At 40.4% G+C, this 22,819-nt stretch overlaps 1 protein-coding gene across 2 annotated transcripts in view; it reads left to right on the forward strand.

Annotated features, from left to right (window-relative positions):
• Positions 1 to 22,819, forward strand: part of agfg2 (ArfGAP with FG repeats 2) — a 38,840-nt gene that overhangs the window by 12,224 nt on the left and 3,797 nt on the right. Inside the window, exons 6-13 of one of the 2 annotated variants that reach the window (XM_061709550.1) lie at positions 1,702 to 1,806; positions 2,161 to 2,193; positions 5,300 to 5,545; positions 12,847 to 12,919; positions 14,877 to 14,920; positions 15,860 to 15,946; positions 18,648 to 18,767; positions 22,557 to 22,627. In XM_061709550.1, the coding sequence (XP_061565534.1) occupies positions 1,702 to 1,806; positions 2,161 to 2,193; positions 5,300 to 5,545; positions 12,847 to 12,919; positions 14,877 to 14,920; positions 15,860 to 15,946; positions 18,648 to 18,767; positions 22,557 to 22,627 (779 nt within the window). The remainder of the gene's footprint in view (positions 1 to 1,701; positions 1,807 to 2,160; positions 2,194 to 5,299; positions 5,546 to 12,846; positions 12,920 to 14,876; positions 14,921 to 15,859; positions 15,947 to 18,647; positions 18,768 to 22,556; positions 22,628 to 22,819) is intronic. The other variant, XM_061709551.1, reaches the window with a different exon arrangement.

A 22,819-nucleotide genomic window follows, 5' to 3' on the forward strand; every position in this document is an offset into this window, starting at 1 on the left:
CACCACCTCCACCTTTAAAACTAAACTTAAAACATTTCTGTTTAGTAAAGCCTATAGTTAGTGTTTAGTAAACCTCTAGCTGGTGTTGGTAAATCTCTAGGTAGTGTAAACTTTAGTGTGTCAGAGTCGCTCCTGTGGTTTCTTGTGCTGGCCCCCCCCTTCTCCTCCCTTTTCTCTCTTTTGTCCATGTTGCAGCATCCTTTGCCGGACACCGGAACCTGCAGGTGGTCGTGGGTGGCTTGTAGCTTGCATTACGGAGCACAAGTCTTTCCCCGACCCTGCACCCCAACCTGGGACTTGCTGATTGGGCCGGAGCTTCGGGAGCTGCGTGCTGGCCTGCGGTCCCCACCCCTGGTCATCCCGTTGCTGCCCCCCCCTTCTCCTCCCTTTTCTCTCTTTTGTCCTGCAGGTGGCCATGGGTGGCTTGTAGCTTGCATTACGGAGCACAAGTCTTTTCCTGACCCTGCACCCCAACCTGGGACTTGCTGATTGGGCCGGAGCTTCGGGAGCTGTGTGCTGGCCTGCGGTCCCCACCCCCGGTCATCCTGTTGCTGCTTCCACCTGCCTGCTGTGCTGTTGCCGTCCCTGACCCACCAGTCTGGCCCTCGGCAGGAGGGCCCCCCCTGATGAGCCTGGTCCTGCTCAAGGTTTCTTCCCTCCTAAAGGGGAGTTTTTCCTTGCCACTGTTTGGCTTAAGGTTTTTCTCCCACTAGGGGAGTTTTTACCTGCCATTGTTTATGTAATAACTGCTCGGGGGTCATGTTCTGGGTATGGGTCTCTGTAAAGCGTCTAGAGACAACTCTGTTGTATTAGACGCTATATAAATAAAATTGAATTGAATTGAATTGAAACAAATATGGCAAAAAGAGGAAAAAAAGAGAAAAAAAGGAGAAAAAGATGAAAAAAGAGAAAAAAGAGGAAAAAAAAGGGGGAGTGTAGACTAATTAGAAAACAGTTGTGTCCATGTTGAAAATTCACGATGGCTCCACGTCCATATCTTTTGGGGAAACCTTTGGCTATTTGTCTACCAAATTTCATGCTTGTATCACAAACTGAACGATTCCTATACATTTTATAGCTAAACAGCTGGACTAATTTTAAAAACAGCCTCGTTATTCTATTTCATTTCGGGCCTTTAAAAAAAAACTATCCAGTTAAATTGCTCCATCCGGATAGAGTGAATTTGGTTGTGGTTGTTTCAGATGTTCTTGTCCAGTTTTGTTCTTACATCCGTTCCCTCAGATTCCTGCAACTAAACTTGGATGTACATTCCAATAAAGGTTAGGATAAATGATAACATGCCTCTGAAGTTTGACTTTTTGCACCATTACAATACTTATAGGCAACTAGTCATCATATCTGCTGCTCTCTGAAACACATGTTAATGCTCAATAGTACACATATATGCTTCTTTAATATATTTGCATTATACTAAGATGTATTCATTTTCAATGGCTTTTGTCCTTCATGGCTTTTTTCCCCCTTACATTACTTTTACTTTTATACTTTAAGTAGTTTTGAAACCAGTACTTTTATACTTTTACTTGAGTAAAAAACTTGAGTTGATACTTCAACTTCTACAGGAGTATTTTTAAACTCTAGTATCTATACTTCTACCTGAGTAATGAATGTGAATACTTCTCTGCTGATAGGGGGATTTAATCTTCACCACATGTGTGTCTTTAACCCCCTGTGATCCAGACCCCACCCTGTGTGGTATTGAGAGACAGCGTCCCGGCTCCCTGTCGTCCACGCTGGGAGGTCCAGGCCACACGCCCTCATTCCCGGCGCTGCCGCGGCCTTCAGGTGGGGCTTTGTTTTTCCTGTCGGACACAACCGTTGAATTTGCGACTTTATCTTAAGGACCTTCAATAGAAAAAAGAGCAGACTTTGTGCTGAGTTTGCAAACAGGCTCAGGAAACTTAAACAAAAAGCAGTGCTGATAAAGAGATTATACTTCTATTGTCCAGAATGAGCCAATCATTGAATATCTCCCCCTGATTCCTGTGTGTCATCATGTTGCCACATTGGGTTGATTTTCATGAGCCACAAAAGTCGGGTGACTGATAACAGCGGTTCCATGTGACACCATTGACGCTTTTTCTCTCTTTTTTTTTCTGTCTTTCTTTCTTATGTCTCATCTGTTCTGCAACCTCGTAGCCAGTAGCTCTTTCAAAAACCACTTCACTTTAGGTAAGGCTTGTGAATGTGTGTGTGATTAAAATCATTGGGCTCTGTCATATATAAAAGATGGCCGATCTTTATATATATTTATATATTTATATAAAGTAGTTTTAAGAGGAGATACGGTGCTTTACACTAGGAATGGGTGATATTTTACCGTTCATGATAAACCGTCAAAAAAATTCCCCACGGTAAGAATTTGTCATCTCGTGGTAAAAAATGATAAATTCCCGTTGATGACGTGTTTGTGTAAAGCTGATTTATGGTTCTGTGTTAAATCCACACAACGTATGTGAAGGAAGGAAGGAAGGAAGGAAGGAAGGAAGGAAGGAAGGAAGGAAGGAAGGAAGGAAGGAAGGAAGGAAGGAAGGAAGGAAGGAAGGAAGGGAGGGAGGAAGGAAGGAAGGAAGGAAGGAAGGAAGGATGGAAGGAAGGACGGACGGAAGGAAGGAAGGAAGGAAACAAGGAAGGAAGGAAGGAAGGAAACAAGGAAGGAAGGAAGGAAGGAAGGAAACAAGGAAGGAAGGAAGGAAGGAAGGAAACAAGGAAGGAAGGAAGGAAGGAAGGAAGGAAGGAAGGAAGGAAGGAAGGAAGGAAGGAAGGAAGGAAGGAAGGAAGGAAGGAAACAAGGAAGGAAGGAAGGAAGGAAAGAAGGAGGGAAGGAAGGAAGGAAGGAAGGAGGGAAGGAAGGAAGGAAGGAAGGAAGGAAGGAAGGAAGGAAGGAAGGAAGGAAGGAAGGAAGGAAGGAAGGAAGGAAGGAAGGAAGGAAGGAAGGAAGGAAGGAAGGAAGGAAGGATATAAGCCAGAAAGAAAGAAAGAAAGAAAGATAAATTCCCGTTGATACGTGTTTGTGTAACAAACATGACGGATCTGAGTCATTCCAGTTCTGCAGTACAGGTGTAACTCATTTAATTGGTTTTTATCAATTCAATTTAATTGGTGTAGTTTAGTAGCATTTAGTATCTTTTAGAGCAGTGATTTGGCTCCAAAGACTGAATGTGGTGATAGATTTATAGTTACAAAGGTGGAGTTGAATTGGTATTTTTTTATCGTCATTTTTATCGTTATCGGGATAAATGCCAGGAATTATCGTGATAAATTTTGTAGTCCAAACCGCCCATCTCTAGCTCTGTCATATATAAAAGATGGCTGATCTCTGGGTCGTGCCAGGCCTTTTTTAAATATATATATACTTATATAAAGTAGTTTTAAGAGGAGATACGGTGCTTTACACTTTATTAATGGTGGGCGGTAAGTGAAACACCCTTGACCCGGGGTCAGTATTCTTCATCATCACTCACGTTTCCCACTTGGAAGCTTTAGCTCCGACGGCTGAGAGGGTCAAGGAGTTTCCTCCGAGGGAAAAGAAACGAGTTTAAAGCAGGTCTATTTATAAACCGCAGCTTCTGCTGGCCCCGTCATGCGGGAGGGCCGCTGATATTTCGCACCGCGTTGGCAAGCGGAGTGCTTAAAAACTATGTAGGGCACAACTGGAACGCCCACATCCACGTCCAGAGCAAGTATTTCTGGAAGCCCCGGCATGCTCTCAGAGACGCAGACCCACCATCTGCAGCAGAACACGTTACATACGTGATCGTAGCCCAGAAAACATGTGGCCAGACTTTTACATGCCACCAATCGGCAGATTATCTGAATCAGGTCAAGTCTGGATTCTTGGCTCTGCCCCGTCAGCTGACGGGGGAAGACGGATCCCACCATCAGCTCGCTGACCGTAACCGGCTCGCTCTGCAGCCGCCTCATGTTTGCTCGCTTCTATGCAACGATAATGATTTCCTGAGATTGTTTGAATCCAACAATCGCGTTCAAAAGAACTTCTTTGGCTCTGGCCGACCTTTGCACGCCCGGCTGAAGAGCTGACGAGCTTTCGCAAGCATGAAAACGTTTCTGGTGGTCGCTGACAAACACATTTTAGAAAAATACAACACTTAATTGCAACAGAGAAGACATAAAGTTTCACGAAACAAGAAAGTCCTGTACTTTGTATTCTGAAATCTGCATCATAATGTTGTTTTTTTTTTGTGAATGTCCCCAAATCGTTTTATATTAGATGGTTAAATGATTTGATTGTATGGGTTTACATGAGTAAATATGAACTGAAAGGGATTAATAACCTTTTTTTAAAGGGGAAATTTGAAGTGTAAAGTACAAAGCTGTAAACACAGAGAAGCACAAGTGTCCAGTTATGATTTTTTTTATTAAACCTTTATTTAACCAGGAAAACAAACCAATTGAGATTCAAAATCTCTTTTGCAAGGGTGTCCTGGCCAAGAGGCAGCACAAGATTTCAGATATTAAAATGTACAGAGGTGTGATGTGAAATATTAAAATCAAATAGAATCAAATGAAACAAAAAATGGAAATAAAACAAAAAAAAAATGGAAATAATTTAAAACTGTTACAAATCAGAGATGCTGTCTCAAGTGCACTCATTCTAGACTTAAAATCACTCAGTGGAATAAGTTCTGTTATTTTTAGATCAGTTTCAGGGTTAGTAACATTTTAACTAACTACTTTGTAACACCAAAGTATCACATAACTAAATATTATGTCTACTATAAATACAGGACTGTCTCAGAAAATTAGAATATTGTGATTTTCTGTAATGCAATTACAAAAACAAAAATGTCATACATTCTGGATTCATTACAAATCAACTGAAATATTGCAAGTCTTTTATTATTTTAATATTGCTGATCATGGCTTACAGTTTAAGAAAACTCAAATATCCTATCTCAAAATATTAGAATATTCTGGGAATCTTAATCTTAAACTGTAAACCATAATCAGCAATATTAAAATAATAAAAGGCTTGCAATATTTCAGTTGATTTGTAATGAATCCAGAATTCTTTTTTTCTTTATTTTTTTTAATTGTATTACAGAAATAAAGAACTTTATCACAATATTCTAATTTTCTGAGACAGTCCTGTACGTTTTTCCCAGAACAAGGCTTATTTGGGAAAAAGGCATTTACAAGTAGGATTTTTGTCAAAGTCATCAAGAGTAGAAAGTCATTTTCAAAGCTTGCAAACATCTGTGCTTGTTGGCGTGTTGGTGTTTCTGCCGGATCTCAGTCCCGTTTCTCGCTCTCGCAGGTCGTTCGGTGTCGGCCTCGGGGGTGGCCGGGCCCTTCAGGGTGTTCCCCAAGTCCCTGAGCGTGGACTTCGGAGGCCTGGGCCACCCGCAGGCTCTGCCGCAGTCGTTGTCGCAGTCGCAGCAGCAGCCCGGCGGCGTGTGCCAGACCACGCCGCCGCCCGGCGGCTGCAGGGGCTCCGGCCAGGACAGATACGCCGCCGTGTCGCACCTGGACAGCGTTTTCTCTGATACGCCCACACCCGCAGGTACGAACTGTTGCTGTGAATCATAACGTTCACCAACAGAAGGAGGAGACGGTTATTAAACACTCAGTTTTATACTACTTTGACTATATTGCAGTATTTCAGAGGCTGCTATTATACTTTGAAGTTCTCTTCATATATTTAACAACTTTGCTGCCTTTTAACCCTGGTACTGTCTTTGGATCAAAATGACCTAATTCTCCTGTTCCTTCTTTCCTCCTGCTCTCTCCTCCTCCTCCTCCTTCCTTCCTTCCTTCCTTCCTTCCTTCCTTCCTTCCTTCCTTCCTTCCTTCCTTCCTTCCTTCCTTCCTTCCTTCCTTCCTTCCTTCCTTCCTTCCTCCCTTCCTTCCTTCCTTCCTTCCTTCCTTCCTTCCTTCCTTCCTTACTTCCTTCCTTCCTCCTGCTCTCTCCTTCCTTCTTCCCTTCCTCCTTTCTCCCTTCCTTCCTTCTTTCCTTGTTTTCTCCCTTCCTTCTCCCTTCCTCTTTTTTTCCTTCCTTCCTTCCTTCCTTCCTTCCTTCCTTCCTTCCTTCCTTCCTTCCTTCCTTCCTTCCTTCCTTCCTCCTGCTCTCTCCTCCTCCTCCTCCTTCCTTCCTTCCTTCCTTCCTTCCTTCCTTCCTTCCTCCCTTCCTTCCTTCCTTCCTTCCCCCTGCTCTCTCCTTCCTTCTTCCCTTCCTCCTTTCTCCCTTCCTTCCTTCTTTCCTTGTTTTCTCCCTTCCTTCTCCCTTCCTCTTTTTTTCCTTCCTTCCTTCCTTCCTTCCTTCCTTCCTTCCTTCCTTCCTTCCTTCCTTCCTTCCTTCCTTCCTTCTTTCCTCCTGCTCTCTCCTCCTCCTCCTTCCTTCCTTCCTTCCTTCCTTCCTTCCTTCCTTCCTTCCTTCCTTCCTTCCTTCCTCCCTCCCTCCCTTCCTTCCTTCCTTCCTTCCTTCCTTCCTTCCTTCCTTCCTTCCTTCCTTCCTTCCTTCCTTCCTTCCTTCCTTCCTTCCTTCCTTCCTCCTGCTCTCTCCTTCCTTCTTCCCTTCCTCCTTTATCCCTCCCTCCCTTCCTTCCTTCCTTCCTTCCTTCCTTCCTTCCTTCCTTCCTTCCTTCCTCCCTTCCTTCCTTCCTTCCTTCCTTCCTTCCTTCCTTCCTTCCTTCCTTCCTTCCTCCTGCTCTCTCCTTCCTTCTTCCCTTCCTCCTTTCTCCCTTCTTTCCTTGTTTTCTCCCTTCCTTCTCCCTTCCTCTTTTTTTCCTTCCTTCCTTCCATCCTCCCTTCCTTATTTCCTTCCTTCTTCCCTTCCTCCTTTCTCCCTCCCTTCCTTCCTTCCTTCCTTCCTTCCTTCCTTCCTTCCTTCCTTCCTTCCTTCCTTCCTTCCTTCCTTCCTTCCTTCCTTCCTTCTTTTCTCCCTTCCTTTTCTCCCATCCTCCCTTCCTTATTTTCTTCCTTCCTTCCTTCCTTCTTTCCTTGTTTTCTCCCTTCCTTCTCCCTTCCTCTTTTTTTCCTTCCTTCCTTCCATCCTCCCTTCCTTATTTCCTTCCTTCTTCCCTTCCTCCTTTCTCCCTCCCTCCCTTCCTTCCTTCCTTCCTTCCTTCCTTCCTTCCTTCCTTCCTTCCTTCCTTCCTTCCTTCCTTCCTTCCTTCCTTCCTTCCTTCCTTCCTTCCTTCCTTCCTTCCTTCCTTCCTTCCTTCCTTCCTTCCTTCCTTCTTTTCTCCCTTCCTTTTCTCCCATCCTCCCTTCCTTATTTTCTTCCTTCCTTCCTTCCTTCTTTCCTCCCTTCTTCTCTTCCTCCTTCCTTGACCCGAAGACAGCACAAGGGTTAAGAATAACTAAATGAAAAAACACATTCTTTTTTTTTTAGAAAACATTGTAAAGGCTACTTACTGCTCAGTGATTTCTCTTCTTATTTATCCCTATTTAATTTATTGTACTTTGGGGATTAATAAAGTAATTTTGAATTTGAATTGTTTGTTGTGCCACCTGAGTGATATAAAAACAAATCTCTGCTATACAGCTTTGATTTTATTCAACCTCAGTCTCCCTCTCTGCTTAGTTTTAACACAATGCCAACGAGGAAAAACATCAGCAGTCAGAATATTGCTATCCAGGCAGGTGCACAGATAGACGCCAGGGGCCATTTCTAACAAGTTTTATTTTTATATTTTAGGACTAAAAATGAAAAAATGACTTTATCTCTTAGATTTTGATTCGACTTAAAAATGTTCTACAATTGTATTTCATTCCTAGTGCTGTAACATCGCGTAAGCCGCCACCCCCTCCCATCCATCTTCATGCCACAGCACTTTTACACAAATAAGCATTATATCATTCACCGGGTTTCACTTAGGGGAGATAAGCACTTAACAGTCGTACTCAGCATTGATTTTTCCGCCGTTGCCAATTGCAGCAAAATGCCAAAAAGTGAAAGGCAGACAGGGAGGCGGGTAATGGCGGCAGCTCTTTGCTGTCCCACTTCCAGAGCGGTTCTGAATGTTCGGTCTGGGCTCGTTCCAGCTCCAACCGGACCGCTGTCTGTTCACCGTCAGTGTGTATACAAGTAAAACATGAAAGAAAACCTGAGTGTCTTTGAGTGTATGAAGAATACATGCTTATTTCAAGAAAACAAGTGGAACTGCAGGTATTGTAATATGTACTGGTAATTAGCGATGGGCGGTATGGACTAAAAAATGTATCACAATCATTTCTGGCATTTATCCCGATAACGATAAAAATGACGATAAAAAAAATACCAATTCAACTCCATCTTTTCAACTATAAATCTATCTCGCTCTCAGATCCGCCATGTTTGTTACACAAAAACGTCATCAACGGGAATTTATCCTTCTTTCTTTCTTTCTTTCTTTCTTTCTTTCTTTCTTTCTTTCTTTCTTTCTTTCTTTCTTTCTTTCTTTCTTTCTTTCTTTCTTTCTTTCTTTCTTTCTTTCTTTCTTTCTTTCTTTCTTTCTTTCTTTCTTCTTTCTTTCTTTCTTTCAGGCTCATTTCCTTCCTTCCTTCCTTCCTTATTTCCTCCTGCTCTCTCCTTCCTTCTTCCCTTCCTATTTTCTCCCTTCCTTGCTCCTTTCCTTGTTTTCTCCCTTCTTTCTCCCCTTCCTTCCTTCCTTCCTTCCTTCCTTCCTTCCTTCCTTCCTTCCTTCCTTCCTTCCTTCCTTCCTTCCTTCCTTCCTTCCTTCCTTCCTTCCTTCCTCCATTCTTCCTTCCTTCCTTCCTTCCTTCCTTCCTTCCTTCCTTCCTTCCTTCTTTCCTTGTTTTCTTCCTTCCTTCCTTCCTTCCTTCCTTCCTTCCTTCCTTCCTTCCTTCCTTCCTTCCTTCCTTCTTTCCTTCCTTCCTTCCTTCCTTCCTTCCTTCCTTCCTTCCTTCTTTCCTTCCTTCCTTCCTTCTTTCCTTGTTTTCTTCCTTCCTTCCTTCCTCCATTCTTCCTTCCTTCCTTCCTTCCTTCTTTCCTTGTTTTCTTCCTTCCTTCCTTCCTTCCTTCCTTCCTTCCTTCCTTCCTTCCTTCCTTCTTTCCTTCTTTCCTTGTTTTCTTCCTTCCTTCCTTCCTTCCATGTTTTCTTCCTTCCTTCCTTCCTTCCTTCCTTCCTTCCTTCCTTCCTTCCTTCCTTCCTTCCTTCCTTCCTTCCTTCCTTCCTTCCTTCCTTCCTTCTTTCCTTGTTTTCTTCCTTCCTTCCTTCCTTCCTTCCTTCCTTCCTTCCTTCCTTCCTTCCTTCCTTCCTTCATTCCTTCTTTCCTTCCTTCCTTCCTTCCTTCCTTCTTTCCATGTTTCCTTCCTTCCTTCCTTCCTTCCTTCCTTCCTTCCTCCATTCTTCCTTCCTTCCTTCCTTCCTTCTTTCCTTCCTTCCTTCCTTCCTTCCTTCCTTCTTTCCTTGTTTTCTTCCTTCCTTCCTTCCTTCCTTCCTTCCTTCCTTCCTTCCTCCATTCTTCCTTCCTTCCTTCCTTCCTTCCTTCTTTCCTTCTTTCCTTGTTTTCTTCCTTCCTTCCTTCCTTCCTTCCTTCCTTCCTTCTTTCCATGTTTTCTTCCTTCCTTCCTTCCTTCCTTCTTTCCTTGTTTTCTTCCTTCCTTCCTTCCTTCCTTCCTTCCTTCCTTCCTTCCTTCCTTCCTTCCTTCCTTCCTTCCTTCCTTCTTTCCTTCCTTCCTTCCTTCTTTCCTTGTTTTCTTCCTTCCTTCCTTCCTCCATTCTTCCTTCCTTCCTTCCTTCCTCCATTCTTCCTTCCTTCCTTCCTTCCTTCTTTCCTTGTTTTCTTCCTTCCTTCCTTCCTTCCTTCCTTCCTTCCTTCCTTCCTTCCTTCCTTCTTTCCTTCTTTCCTTGTTTTCTTCCTTCCTTCCTTCCTTCCATGTTTTCTTCCTTCCTTCCTTCCTTCCTTCCTTCCTTCTTTCCTTGTTTTCTTCCTTCCTTCCTTCCTTCCTTCCTTCCTTCCTTCATTCCTTCTTTCCTTCCTTCCTTCCTTCCTTCCTTCTTTCCTTCTTTCCTTGTTTTCTTCCTTCCTTCCTTCCTTCCTTCCTTCCTTCTTTCCATGTTTCCTTCCTTCCTTCCTTCCTTCCTTCCTCCATTCTTCCTTCCTTCCTTCCTTCCTTCTTTCCTTCCTTCCTTCCTTCCTTCCTTCTTTCCTTGTTTTCTTCCTTCCTTCCTTCCTCCATTCTTCCTTCCTTCCTTCCTTCCTTCCTTCTTTCCTTCTTTCCTTGTTTTCTTCCTTCCTTCCTTCCTTCCTTCCTTCCTTCCTTCCTTCTTTCCATGTTTTCTTCCTTCCTTCCTTCCTTCCTTCCTTCCTTCCTTCTTTCCTTGTTTTCTTCCTTCCTTCCTTCCTTCCTTCCTTCCTTCCTTCCTTCCTTCCTTCCTTCCTTCCTTCCTTCCTTCCTTCCTTCCTTCCTTCCTTCCTTCCTTCCTTCCTTCCTTCCTTCCTTCCTTCCTTCCTTCCTTCCTTCACCTTGTGTGTGGATTTAACACAGAACCATAAATCAGTTTTACACAAAAACTTCATCAACAGGAATTTATCATTTTTACCGTGAGATGACAAATTCTTACCGTGGGGAATTTTTTTGGCGGTTTATCGTGAACGGTAAAATATCGCCCATTCCTACTGGTAATGAGTTGCCTTTTTTCTTGTGACTTGAACACCGGCCTCCAAAAATATCTGTCCTCGGTCCTGTTTCTATCAGTCAGTCTGAAATAAGCTATAAAGCCAATTGTAAATCATTTTAGTCCATTATTCTGAAGTGAGCAGTTTTATTTACAAGTGTAAAGCATTTAAGAAAGTTGCCAATTTCCGCACGAGTGGACTCACCAGCAGTTTTGACTCGAGGTCAGTCTTTGCAACTCTGAATCTACAAGCTTTAGTCAGTATGTTTTGCATACAAAATGAGGCAAATACAAAAAAACAAAAAAAACACGTATTTCAATAGACGAAAATTTAAAAATAGTAAAAATAACCGGAAACGTCACAAAACTTCAGCAAAATAAAATACTAAAAATTGAAATTAAATGCAGAACAAGAAAATATGTTTATTTATATAACACCTAACTCAATTAAATCAATGAGCTAAAACCATTAGACACATGATTTAGCCTTTATTTTTACTTTTTAAACCACCACAGGGACTTTTGGCTGGACTTGAACTCATCATGACAAAGTATTTCAGAGTCAAGTGTGACATCAACCGCTCAAACATGGATGCGGGTGTCAGATCCAGACACCAGCAAATATTAAGCAGAGAGTAGTGATAAAAGAGAGAAGCGAGACATTTTAAAAGCCTGAGGGATCAGAGAGACTCATAATAATAATATAAAGTCAGACTGATAAAGATCACTGTTTGAAGATGGACTTGATTCGGTTACACTCAGCTCTGCCACTAATTCTGTATTTTAATCTTAGTTTTTAACAGGGCTGGGTAGAGGAGCCAAAAATTGTACTCAAGTAAAAGTACTGTTACTTCAAAAGACTCAAGTAGAAGTAAAAAGTAGTCATCCAAATAATTACTTGAGTAAAAGTAAAAAGGTAGTTACTGAGTACTTGAGTAACGTCTGATTTATTTTTTTAGCACAACCATTCAAACAGACAAAAGTACAAAATAATCATCTTCAGGCAAATTAAATCAATAAAATAATAAAATTAATAAAAATTAATAAAAAATTGCTTAAATTAAAATAAGCTTAAAGTAAATTCAAGTACTTTAATAAATAATAAAATAAATAAAATAACAGAATAAAAAAAAAAAATTAAGCACAAGTAGCACAACATTTCAAGGCTTTATACTTTTCTTTTTTAACCAGGCAGAACTAGAACAAACATGAACTCATAGAAACTGTGTGTGTGTTTGAGTCTGTGTAAATGTGACAAAACATGCAAAAACAAACATTTTTCCCAAAGAATCACCAGTGATGTCATGAGATTGACGCGTACGTGGATAAAAGGGATAAAAGAAAAGTAACAGTTCAACGTAGCCTAATGTAGCGGAGTAAGAGTAACAGTTTCTCCTTCACAAATCTACTCAAGTAAAAGTAAAAAGTATAGTGATTCAAAACTACTCCTAAAAGTACAACATTTCCCAAAACTTACTCAAGTAAATGTAACGGAGTAAATGTAACTCGTTACTACCCAGCTCTGGTTTTTAATAAATAATTACATATAAGGCTGTATTTATTTAATTTTAAAGCCAGATCTGGATCAGAGGATCCTTTGTTTTGCATGTATCATGTCCAGATAGAGTAAAGCGTGGAGTTTAGGGAGTACTTTCTGCTTCACATGACCGTGTCTGCAGAGGCAGAGGGGGAGTTGGAGAGGGCGTGTGATCCAGATTGTCACGGTCAGCTCAGCTGCGTTGCATAACCTCCTTACTCCAAATGCCAAGGCTTGTAGCAGTTGAATTATGCTCATTGTGTTTGCTCCAGATCACGCACAGTCTTGATTCAAAGGACCTCGTTGATTTCCTTTAAAACGATCCGCTGCAGCCGTCTAAATACCAAGCTGCCTGGCTGTGTCCGTGTGATGCAAGAGAGAAGCCCTTGAGCTTTCTGCAAGGAGCCTCGCTGCTTTCTGCTTCATCACAGCCTCCCCTGCAGGGCGGAGTGGGGGGGGTTATTGATTTTTCTTTCTTTTTTTTTTTCATGCCATGGCTCTCTTTGATTGATATTAGGTTGAATGTAGAAGTAGGATTTCAGTTTGGTTAATTATTTTCTTAGTCTGATAACTAACTCACCGATGATAAACAGCTTGAACTGTTTTATTTTTTTCTGTCTTGTCAGAGGTAATAGCTGCACTTGATGTTGTAGTTAGGAGTTAATGACGGCCCTGAGGTTGTGTTGTTGTGTGTGCCTGCAGCTCCACCTAGTGGTCCTCCGCAGTACAGCGCCATCTTCGGCAGCAGGCTCTCGTCCAGCTCCACTCCTGCCAGGTAGGGGAAGAAAATACCAGAAAACTCCATCTATGGAGTAAGATAACTTCCAAAAAGATGTGTCCATGTTATAACTATTCGTAATGATAAACATTTGTATGTAAATAAAAAATTTGTACCCAAAATTCTGCTGTCACACACATGAGTCTGTTAAATTATTAGGGTTAGGATTGTTTTTATGTGAGTATGAATCTAAAAGCTGTGAGTGCAAAGTCTTGTGAATACAACTCTAATTTCTACGACTACGAGTCTTCACTGTGAACACGAATTCAAGTTTATGGGTACGAGTCGAAAAACTGTTGTACTAACGTCACAGGCAGGAACAGCATAGACATGTATACGTAGACGCCCCATCGAGTGCTGAGCCAACTGCCACATCCAATATGGCGTCAAACTCGCCACCATATTGGATGTTCAAGACTGCGCTGTAAACTAATACAAGTAAATGGATCTTATTTTTAGGGCTGAGGATCGATTCAAATGTCAAGAATCGATTCGATTCCGATTGTTAAGATTCAGAATCGATTATCACACTTTGATTCGATCCAATTCGATTCGATCCGATATTGATTTGGGTTAGTGTTATTAAAACAGTTTTTTCAGCTGTTGCATGAATTATATGACTGTAGTTATGCAAAATATTACTACTAGTATTATATTGAGATTCAACAGCAAGTATTTTCAGCTAATGATGCTGTAAGGACCAATCAGCTCCCAGAATGCTGATAGAACTGCTTTCAGAAACATCGTGGGTCAGAATTACCAAACAGATCCAAGGAGGAAAAAGAGGATGAAAGAAATCGCTTTTATTTTTTCCCCATTTATGAGAATTTGGTTTTTAACATTTATGCAAATGTAACCCCAAGACAGTATATAAAGCAAAGAAATATAGACAATTTATGCAATTATAACTGAAAACTTTAATGTTTTCATACCTTTAAACATATTTAAAAGCAAAAACATGGCACCAGTTATTCTCGTGTCCAACAAAATATTCCTTTTTTGGGCATAAACAAAAAAGTACCAAAAGTTGTAATGTAATGATGAAAATTTTCTTTTTTTTTTTTTTTTTTTTAAATCGATCTTTAGACATATGAATCTATTTTTAGGAATTAATATGAGAAACGATTTAAAATCGGAGAATCGACCTTTTCAACACAGGCCTACTTATTTTCATAAAGCACCTTTCTACAAAGAAATTTACGTTTTACATCTCATTTATTCATTCACACACGCACTAATATACTTGGAAACAGTTAGGAACCAAATATAATATGTTTAATTTTCTCAGATGGCAAAAATAAGAACTTTATTGATCCCACATAGGAGTAATTCATGTTATATCAGCTATAGAGAACAAGGTAGTGCCGAAAAACAATATATATCCCTCACAAAAATAAGAAAAATATAGAAAAATAGATCAACAAAACAAATTTACATTTTTCAAATAACAAAATAACATATTTGAACCATTTTTCAGACAATAAAATAATTGAAAAAATCTGAAAAGTAGTTAAAATATGTTATTTTGTTACTTGCAAATTTAAAAATATGTTTTGTTGATGAGAAAATATGTTTCTCTATTTTTCTTATGTCTATGCTGTTTCTGCCTGTGACGTCATTTCAACAGTTTTTCGACTCGTACCCATAAACTTGAATTCGTGTTCACAGTGAAGACTCGTAGTCGTAGAAATTAGAGTTGTATTCACAAGACTTTGCACTCACAGCTTTTAGATTCATACTCACATAAAAACAATCCTAACCCTAATCATTGATCAGGCTCATGTGTGTGACAGCAGAATTTGGAACTTTTTTATTTACATACAAATGTTTATCATTACGAATAGTTATAACATGGACACATCTTTTTGGAAGTTATTTTACTCCATATTCTTCAGCGTGATAAGCTTTTTGCTTGACATAGATCCTTTTTTTAAATTTTTTTTTGTAAACGCAGCTCCCCTGGAGGCGATGCCGTCTCCAGCTCCCAAACTTTCGCAAGTAAGTGCAGAGCACAAACCTCACAGTCAACCTGAGCCACATTTACATTCAGGCCCCGTTTACACAAAGCCGGGTATTTACAAAAACGGATATTTCCCCCTCTACGTTTTGAAAAATTCCATCGTTTAGACGAGATCGTTTTCAAAATCTCTTCGTTTACACGAATCCTCATAAATACGCTGTTAACGTCATGCCAGCCAATCAGAATCCTGGAAAAAACATCAACAAATGACACGTGTAACTTCCAGTTAAGGCTGATTTATGGTTCCGCGTTACACCAACGCAGAGCCTACGGCGTAGGGTACGCGGCGACGCACACCGTACGCCGCGCGTCGCCGCGTACCCTACGCCGTAGGCTCTGCATCGATTTAACACCAGACCATAATTCAGGCTTTACTTCCAAGACGGAACGAGAGTCTTTCGTTTGGAGTGACAGAGAAGTGGAGTTACTTTTAAGTGTGACTTTAGAATATAAAACAGGTAAAATACAAGAAAATATTGACGGTGGCCAAACTAATTGTAAACACAGGTCGCACACATGACGCTGGTGACGTTTCTGTTGCATAATGTGACATTCTGAAGCCTAAATCTCCGTTTCCCTCCGTTTACAAGCAAACGTGAAAACAGAGTTTTTGAAAATCTCCACTTTGGCCGGAGTTTTCAGAAATGATGGTTTTTGGTGACTTTGAGCTTCGTTTTCGTGTAAACGAACGGTCAAAACGCATGAAAACGCCTCCGTTTTTGCTCCGTGTAAACGGGGCCTCAGTCCCTTCATCTTAATGCCGTCCAACGTCCGAAGTGTAGACCGAGACTCGGGGCATTGTTCATGTGAAAAGATAGGAATGTACTCTCTTCACCCAACACGCTGTGAATTATCTCCTTATACCCCCTCCCTCCCTACGAACACCACCCCCTTCCCTTTCTCCTTGTGTGCCACAGATTTCCCCAACCCGTTTACCTCCGGCTCGGCCTCCCAGCAGCCTCTTGCCCTCTCCCCCAGTAACCCCTTCAGCGGCGCCTCAGGAGGTAAGCCCCATCTCCAGGGACCAAAACACAACAAACCCGTTCTTCCAGCTGCTGCTTTTTCATCATTTATAAAAAAAAAACGCTGCCTCCAGTAACTTCATGTTATTTCTTAAACATTACCACAGCTATTTAAAAAAAAAAAAAAAAAGAAAAAAAAAGTGACTTTTGTTATCAGTTTTTGACTAAATCTTTCCACTTATGAGGTTTCATTTGCTTAAAGACTTTAGGAAGAGTTAATGCTATTTAAAAAAAAAAAAAAAAAAAACCTGTACACACAGGAACACGCTAAAAAATGTAATGAAGCATGAACAGTATTTTTGACAATTTTCACCTGTTTCAAGTACATTTTCACTTGAAATAAGTAGGAAAATCTGCCAGTGAGACAAGATTTACTGGTACCTTATTACAAGCAAAAAAATCTTGTTCCACTGGCAGATTTTTCTACTTATTTCAAGTGAAAATCTACTTGAAACAGGTGAAAATTGTTGTTTTTTCCAGAGATGAGACTTGTTTTAAGTGTAATGAGATTTTTTTTTTAAATAATCTAGTTAAAATAACCTTTTAACTAGAAATAAGACAAATATTCTTGTTAAGATTTATTTCAGTTTTTGACTAAATCTTTCCATTTATGAGGTTTCATTTGCTTAAAGACTTTAGGCAGAGTTAATGCTATTTAAAAATATTTAAAAACCTGTACACACAGGAACACATTAAAAAATGTATGAAGCATGAACAGTAGTAAAAAACTTCAGTACACAGACAAAAACACACAAAAGAATATCAAGCTTTCCAAATGTTCAAAAGAATTCCCTTCAATCATAAGCTGTGAATACATAAGTAATGTAATAATGTGATAATTTAAAAAAAAAAATCAATTTTGTAAGGTTTATTATGAGAGCCCAAGTTTAATTTTGCTGCCAATCTGTTTTAATCATTCGGCACGGCAGTATTGTTTATTAACCTCTAATGCCTCATGTGTCATGTTTAGTACATATCTGAGACTTCTGCACCACCACCAGAATCAAAATCATTTAAAAGAATAGTTCTGTGCAAAAAATCAGAAACTAAATAAAAATACCTAATATTTTCAGAGGTAAAAAATATTAAATAAAAAACTGTTCAAACTATTTTTAATTTTTTAGTCTATGTAATAAACACTTTGAATTAAAACAAAAAAAATATTTTCTGTGTATGATTTCGTAACGCCGGCATTAAAGGGTTAAAGCCACTCTATGTGGCAATAACACCTCTGACCACAGGGAGGCAGTATAGTATAGTATATCACCAGAAAGTTCCTGTCAGCTTCTGATAGACACAAATGAAGTGTGTTTCCATTACCATGAGTTCTGGGTAGTTATTCCGAGGCCAGATAGTTGACGGCGATGCCAAAGTGGCCTTCAGCTCTGTTAGTTCCCCTCTGGCGGAGTTACCCTGAATCCCGGCTACTGGAAGCTAATGAAGACCAGCTCTTGTAGGAGAAATGGTACTACTACTAGGATGTGCAGAACCATCCAAATGTGGGACAGAACTGTCAGTGGCTCGTTCAGCAGTGCAGCAGAGTTTTTATGCCCCCCTTTTGTCAGCAGGATCATTTCTACATAGAGTGGCTTTAATCTATCTAGATCAGAGGTCGGCAACCCACGGCTCTAGAGCCGCATGCGGCTCTTTAGCGCCGCCCTAGTGGCTCCTGGAGCTTTTTCAAAAATGTTTGAAAATGGAAGTAAATGGGGGAGGGAAATATATTTTTGGTTTTAATATGGTTTCTATAGGAGGACAAACATGACACAAACATTCTTAACGTTTTCCAATGCTGTAAAAATATGTAGAATAAATATTACATTTCAACATTTCTGTTAACGAAGATTTGCGTCGGAGCCTGCAACACTTGTTTCTACCAGCAGGGGGCGCCAGCAGGAGGCTGTTGTAAACTAACCTGCCAAAGGGAAAAATAAGTGAGGAGAAAAGGGGATTCAAAAAACAAAAAATGTAAATCCTTAGAATAGGTAAAAGGTAAACAATATGAAGGTTTAATTACTTTAAATCTGTTTTAAATCCTTTTTTATTTTAATTTTTTGTTTTAATATTGTTGCTGGTGTTTCTATGTAATATATGCTGAGTCATGTTTGTTACACGTTGACCCAAATATGTCATTTAAATTCTGATTAAATGAAAACATTTACAAAAAAAAGTGGATTAAACTTGAATAATTCACGTATTAAAAAATTGAAAACTACAATTAAAAAAATAAATTAAAACATAAAAAAAAAAACAAATCCTTAAAATGTATAAAAACTAAACAATATGAAGGTTTAATTACTTTAAATCCTTAAAACGTATAAAAACTAAACAATATGAAGGTTTAATTACTTTAAATCTGGATTAAATCCTTACTTCATTTTTTTTTAAATATTTTTGCTGGTGTTTCTATGTAATTTATGCTTAGTCATGTTAGTTGACCAAAATATGTCATTTAAATTGTGCGTTTCTACAAGCAGGGCATTCTAAGGTTTATACAAGACTTTTAATTTTTAATTTTTTCTCCAGACATATATGTTATTTGTTTTTTTGGTCCAATATGGCTCTTTCAACACTTTGGGTTGCCGATCCCCGATTTAGCTCATTGGTTTCCTCTTGATCAGACGCCAGTCATGTCCTACTAATGTCTCTGATTCCACTGAACGTGGGTGCTTCTTTCCTGCAGGTGACTCCAGTGCATTTGTCACTTCGCCCACGTCAGTGTTTCCTCCGTCCGCCTCCTTCCCCACGTCAATCACCCAGAATGCATTTCCTCACGAGTCAACCGCCAATCAGGAAGCAAACGGTGAGATTTGCTTTTTATTACGTGGAGAAGAGAATATGTAAAAGTTGCTTGAACATAACTATGATTCATTTCTCTTTTGGCGACATTTCTTGTTGTTTATACATAGAAGAGACTCTACGTACACCAAAATGGTTATCCTGAAACATAACACAGATGCTGCACAGAGATGTCAAACTCTTGATTTAGTTCTTCTCCACATTCCTACACTAATGAGTTGTCACTCATTTTGTAAAAAAGGCTCACAGAAGTACAAACGAGCCAGGGCCGCTGATGCATCCACATACCATCCCTCAGGGCCGCCGCAGGGGTGTGCGAACCGTGGGACCGCTCGGGGCCTTGTAGCACCCTATAATGTAATAATTTCCTGAAAATGTAATACATTTTGCACTTAACTCAATCGAAAATGTAATAAATCCCAATAATGTAATAACTTAACCAATAATGTAATAAAATATCCTGACTGATATTGTAATAACATTTTTACCGATAATGTAATACCTTATTACATTGTTGGGAATTTATTACATTTTTAGGTGGGTCTTTTTTTCCAAAACTGATAATGTAATACTTGACAGATAATGTAAAATCTAAGAATGTTATATACACTAGATTCTTAAAACACAAAATGTTGAACTCTGGACTGAAAATAAACATATATATTACATTATCAGGAAATTATTACATTATAGGCTGCTACAAGCTTCGCGCCCCAAGGGGCCTCGCGCTATGGGCCGTTTTTTTTTTTTTTTTTTTTTCCTTCTTTCCCTTATAAATATCAACAGTCACGTTCCATTACAGACCTAAATATGTACTAGTCTGTGCATATCAATAAATATATGTGCAATGATGTACACGTCTGTTGTTCAATACAACTGATCAGACCAAGCGCAGACACAAGCTGCTCTGATCCAGACGGTGGAGTTGGAACAAACTGTCACACAATGTCGAGAGAACGAGACAGATTCAGGAAATTTCCGTCAGGGAATGAAAAAAGAAAAAAACTAAAGAAAATGGAAGAGTTTAATGCCTCTCTGAAAGGCTCGTTTGATAAATTTGTTACAAAAATCACTGATCCGACCGGGTCTCAAGCAGCCATGGGGCCCCGCGTCGAGGCAAGAGATGATGACGAGGCAGGGGAAGGTATCCAGTATTTTGCTAATTGGAGAGTTAAAATTGCGCATATAGACACCTGATCTGACCCGAAAAACCCAAAAATTCTTGCACAGGGCCTCGCAAATTTCCCAGATTGCTCTGCCATCCCTGGCTCCTGGACCAGGGCTCATAAAAGCCTCGATGGCTCACGGCATCAACGTCTTCTAAAGGACGGCTAGAACACTGGTCTGTCTGACAACAGTACATGTTTTCACTGCGCGGGGATTCCTCTCAGTTGTCTCTGAGTCCGCCATCGTTGACTCCTGTTCTGGATGAGGTTGATATAAGGTTTTCTTTCTGCACAGTAAAGTTTAAAGTAAAGTGCTGTTTGTGAATGTTGTTCCATAGTGTAGCGCTTGACAAAGTGTATTGATGTAGTTAGTATAAACTTTTGATAAATATTGTTCCTTGATGCAGATTCGTGATATTAGGCACCTTAAGAGGTCCTTTTATTGCTGCACCTCAGAGACTCAGGGTGTTTTTAACCCTTGTGCTGTCTTTGGGTCAAGGAAGGAGGAAGAGAAGAAGGGAGGAAAGAAGGAAGGAAGGAATAATGAAAAGAAGGAAAGAAAGAAAGAAAGAAGGAAGGGAGAAAAGAAGGATGGAAGGAAGGGAGAAAAGAGGAAGGGAAGAAGGAAGGAAGGGAAAAAGGAAGGAAGGAAGGAAGGAAGGAAGGAAGGAAGGAAGGAAGGAAGGAAGGAAGGAAGGAAGGAAGGAAGGAAGGGAGAAAGGAAGGAAGGTAAAAAGGAAGGAAGGAAGGGAGAAAACAAGGAAAGAAGGAAGGAAGGTAAAAAGGAAGGAAGTAAGGAAGGAAGGGAAAAAGGAAGGGAGGAAGGAAGGAAGGAAGGAAGGAAGGAAGGAAGGAAGAAAACAAGGAAGGAAGGGAGGAAGGAAGGAAGGAAGGAAGGAAGGAAGGAAGGAAGGAAAGAAGGAAGGGAGAAAAGAGGAAAGGAAGAAGGAAGGAAGGGGAAAAAGGAAGGAAGGAAGGAAAGAAGGAAGGGAGAAAAGAGGAAGGGAAGAAGGAAGGAAGGGAAAAAGGAAGGAATGAAAGAAGGAAGGAAGGGAGAAAACAAGGAAAGAAGGAAGGGAGAAAAGAGGAAGGGAAAAGGAAGGAAGCGAAAAAGGAAGGAAGGAAGGAAGGAAGGAAGGAAGGAAGGAAGGAAGGAAGGAAGGAAGGAAGGAAGGAAGGAAGGAAGGAAGGAAGGAAGGAAGGAAAGAAAGGAGAAAAGAGGAAAGGAAGAAGGAAGGTATGGAAAAAGGAAGGAAGGAAGAAAACAAGGAAAGAAGGAAGGAAGGGAAAAAGGAAGGAAGGAAGGAAGGGAGAAAAGAGGAAGGGAAGAAGGAAAGAAGGGAAAAGGGAAGGAAGGAATGAAGGGAGAAAACAAGGAAAGAAGGAAGGGAGAAAAGAGGAAGGGAAAAGGAAGGAAGGGAAAAAGGAAGGAAGGAAGGAAGGAAGGAAAGAAAGGAGAAAAGAGGAAAGGAAGAAGGAAGGAATGGAAAAAGGAAGGAAGGGAGAAAACAAGGAAAGAAGGAAGGAAGGGAAAAAGGAAGGAAGGGACAAAAGAGGAAGGGAGAAGGAAGGAGAGAGCAGGAGGAAAGAAGGAAGGAAAGGAAGGAAGGAAGGGAGAAAAGAGGAAAAGGAAAGAAGGACAGGAGAATGAGGTCATTTTGACCCAAAGACAGTACCAGGTTAAAGCCTCTACTATACTACTACTGTGGACTTGTTTTTGTCCAAATATAGTACATACTGTAGCATATAGTATGCATACTGTTGTGATGGTTTACAGCTTATTGGAAAAGTTCTCGTGTGCAACTTACCAATCTACCTTGGATACTACATCCCATAATGCAGTGCTTCACTACAGCTAGAAACAGTGTGAGCGATAGCATGACTGGCTTGTATTCATGCAGTATGTAGTATATACTGTGTACTACATTGCAGGTATATCGTGTAGTATGCAGACAGCCTCAGTCTTTCACGGTTACTGCTTTGCCACCAAATCATCATGACAAGGCCTGAAATGCTAAAGTGGATTCATTTGAACAAATCAGATGAAGTTGGTGAGGAAAAAAACATGCATTATTTTAGGATAAAAAAAGACATCAAAATATACTTCAGACATTTTTTTTTTTGCAATATCCATATGTTTCCAATTTCTTCTGGTTTAGGGATGTAATTTTGAAATGAAAGGGCAGAATGGAGTTGATTGTTGCCTGAGCGTGACCTCATGCGTGCGTCTGTAACTATCACATAGAAGCAGTTCCAGCGCTCGTACCAGAACCCGGTACCACTTTTTTTGCTTTTCAACCACTGACTGTGAGGAAAGCACCAACGTAGTGCCAAGAAAACTGTTTTTCTTTGCTTGTACCTCAAAACCTTGCTTGGGCCAATGCAAGAACCGCTACGTCCTGGCCGGGTGGGGCAGGGGGAGGGGGGGTGATTATTGTAATCAACTAAAACAGTGCAACCAACCCCGTAATATGAAACATATATCACAGAAATACTACATTGCTTTGGGCTCCCATTTAGAAATAAATATGATCACATAGGAAACAAAATGTCTGTTGTCTGCACCGATTTAGGTTTGGTTGAAATCACAAAGCTGATCATACTTTCTTTTTTTTGGGTACATGCAGGTTTTGCCTCCTTCCCTGCGTCCGAGTCCCAGTCCAAAGCCCCCCGGCCCATGTCTGTGAACCCGTTCACGGTGAGTGCTGTTTGCTGCCCGTTTGCTGCCTGTTTGCTGCCTGTTTGCTGCCCGTTTACTACGGTGGCCGAGACCCGCCATTACTGAAAATAAAAGAAACGCTGCAAATAAAAAGAAACGCCGCTGCAAATAAAATAAACGCTTTGCAAATAAAATAAACGCTGCAAATATAAAGAAACCCTGCTGCAAATA

The sequence above is a fragment of the Cololabis saira genome, chromosome 20 (assembly GCF_033807715.1).
Source record: "Cololabis saira isolate AMF1-May2022 chromosome 20, fColSai1.1, whole genome shotgun sequence".
Classification (NCBI taxonomy): domain Eukaryota; kingdom Metazoa; phylum Chordata; class Actinopteri; order Beloniformes; family Belonidae; genus Cololabis; species Cololabis saira.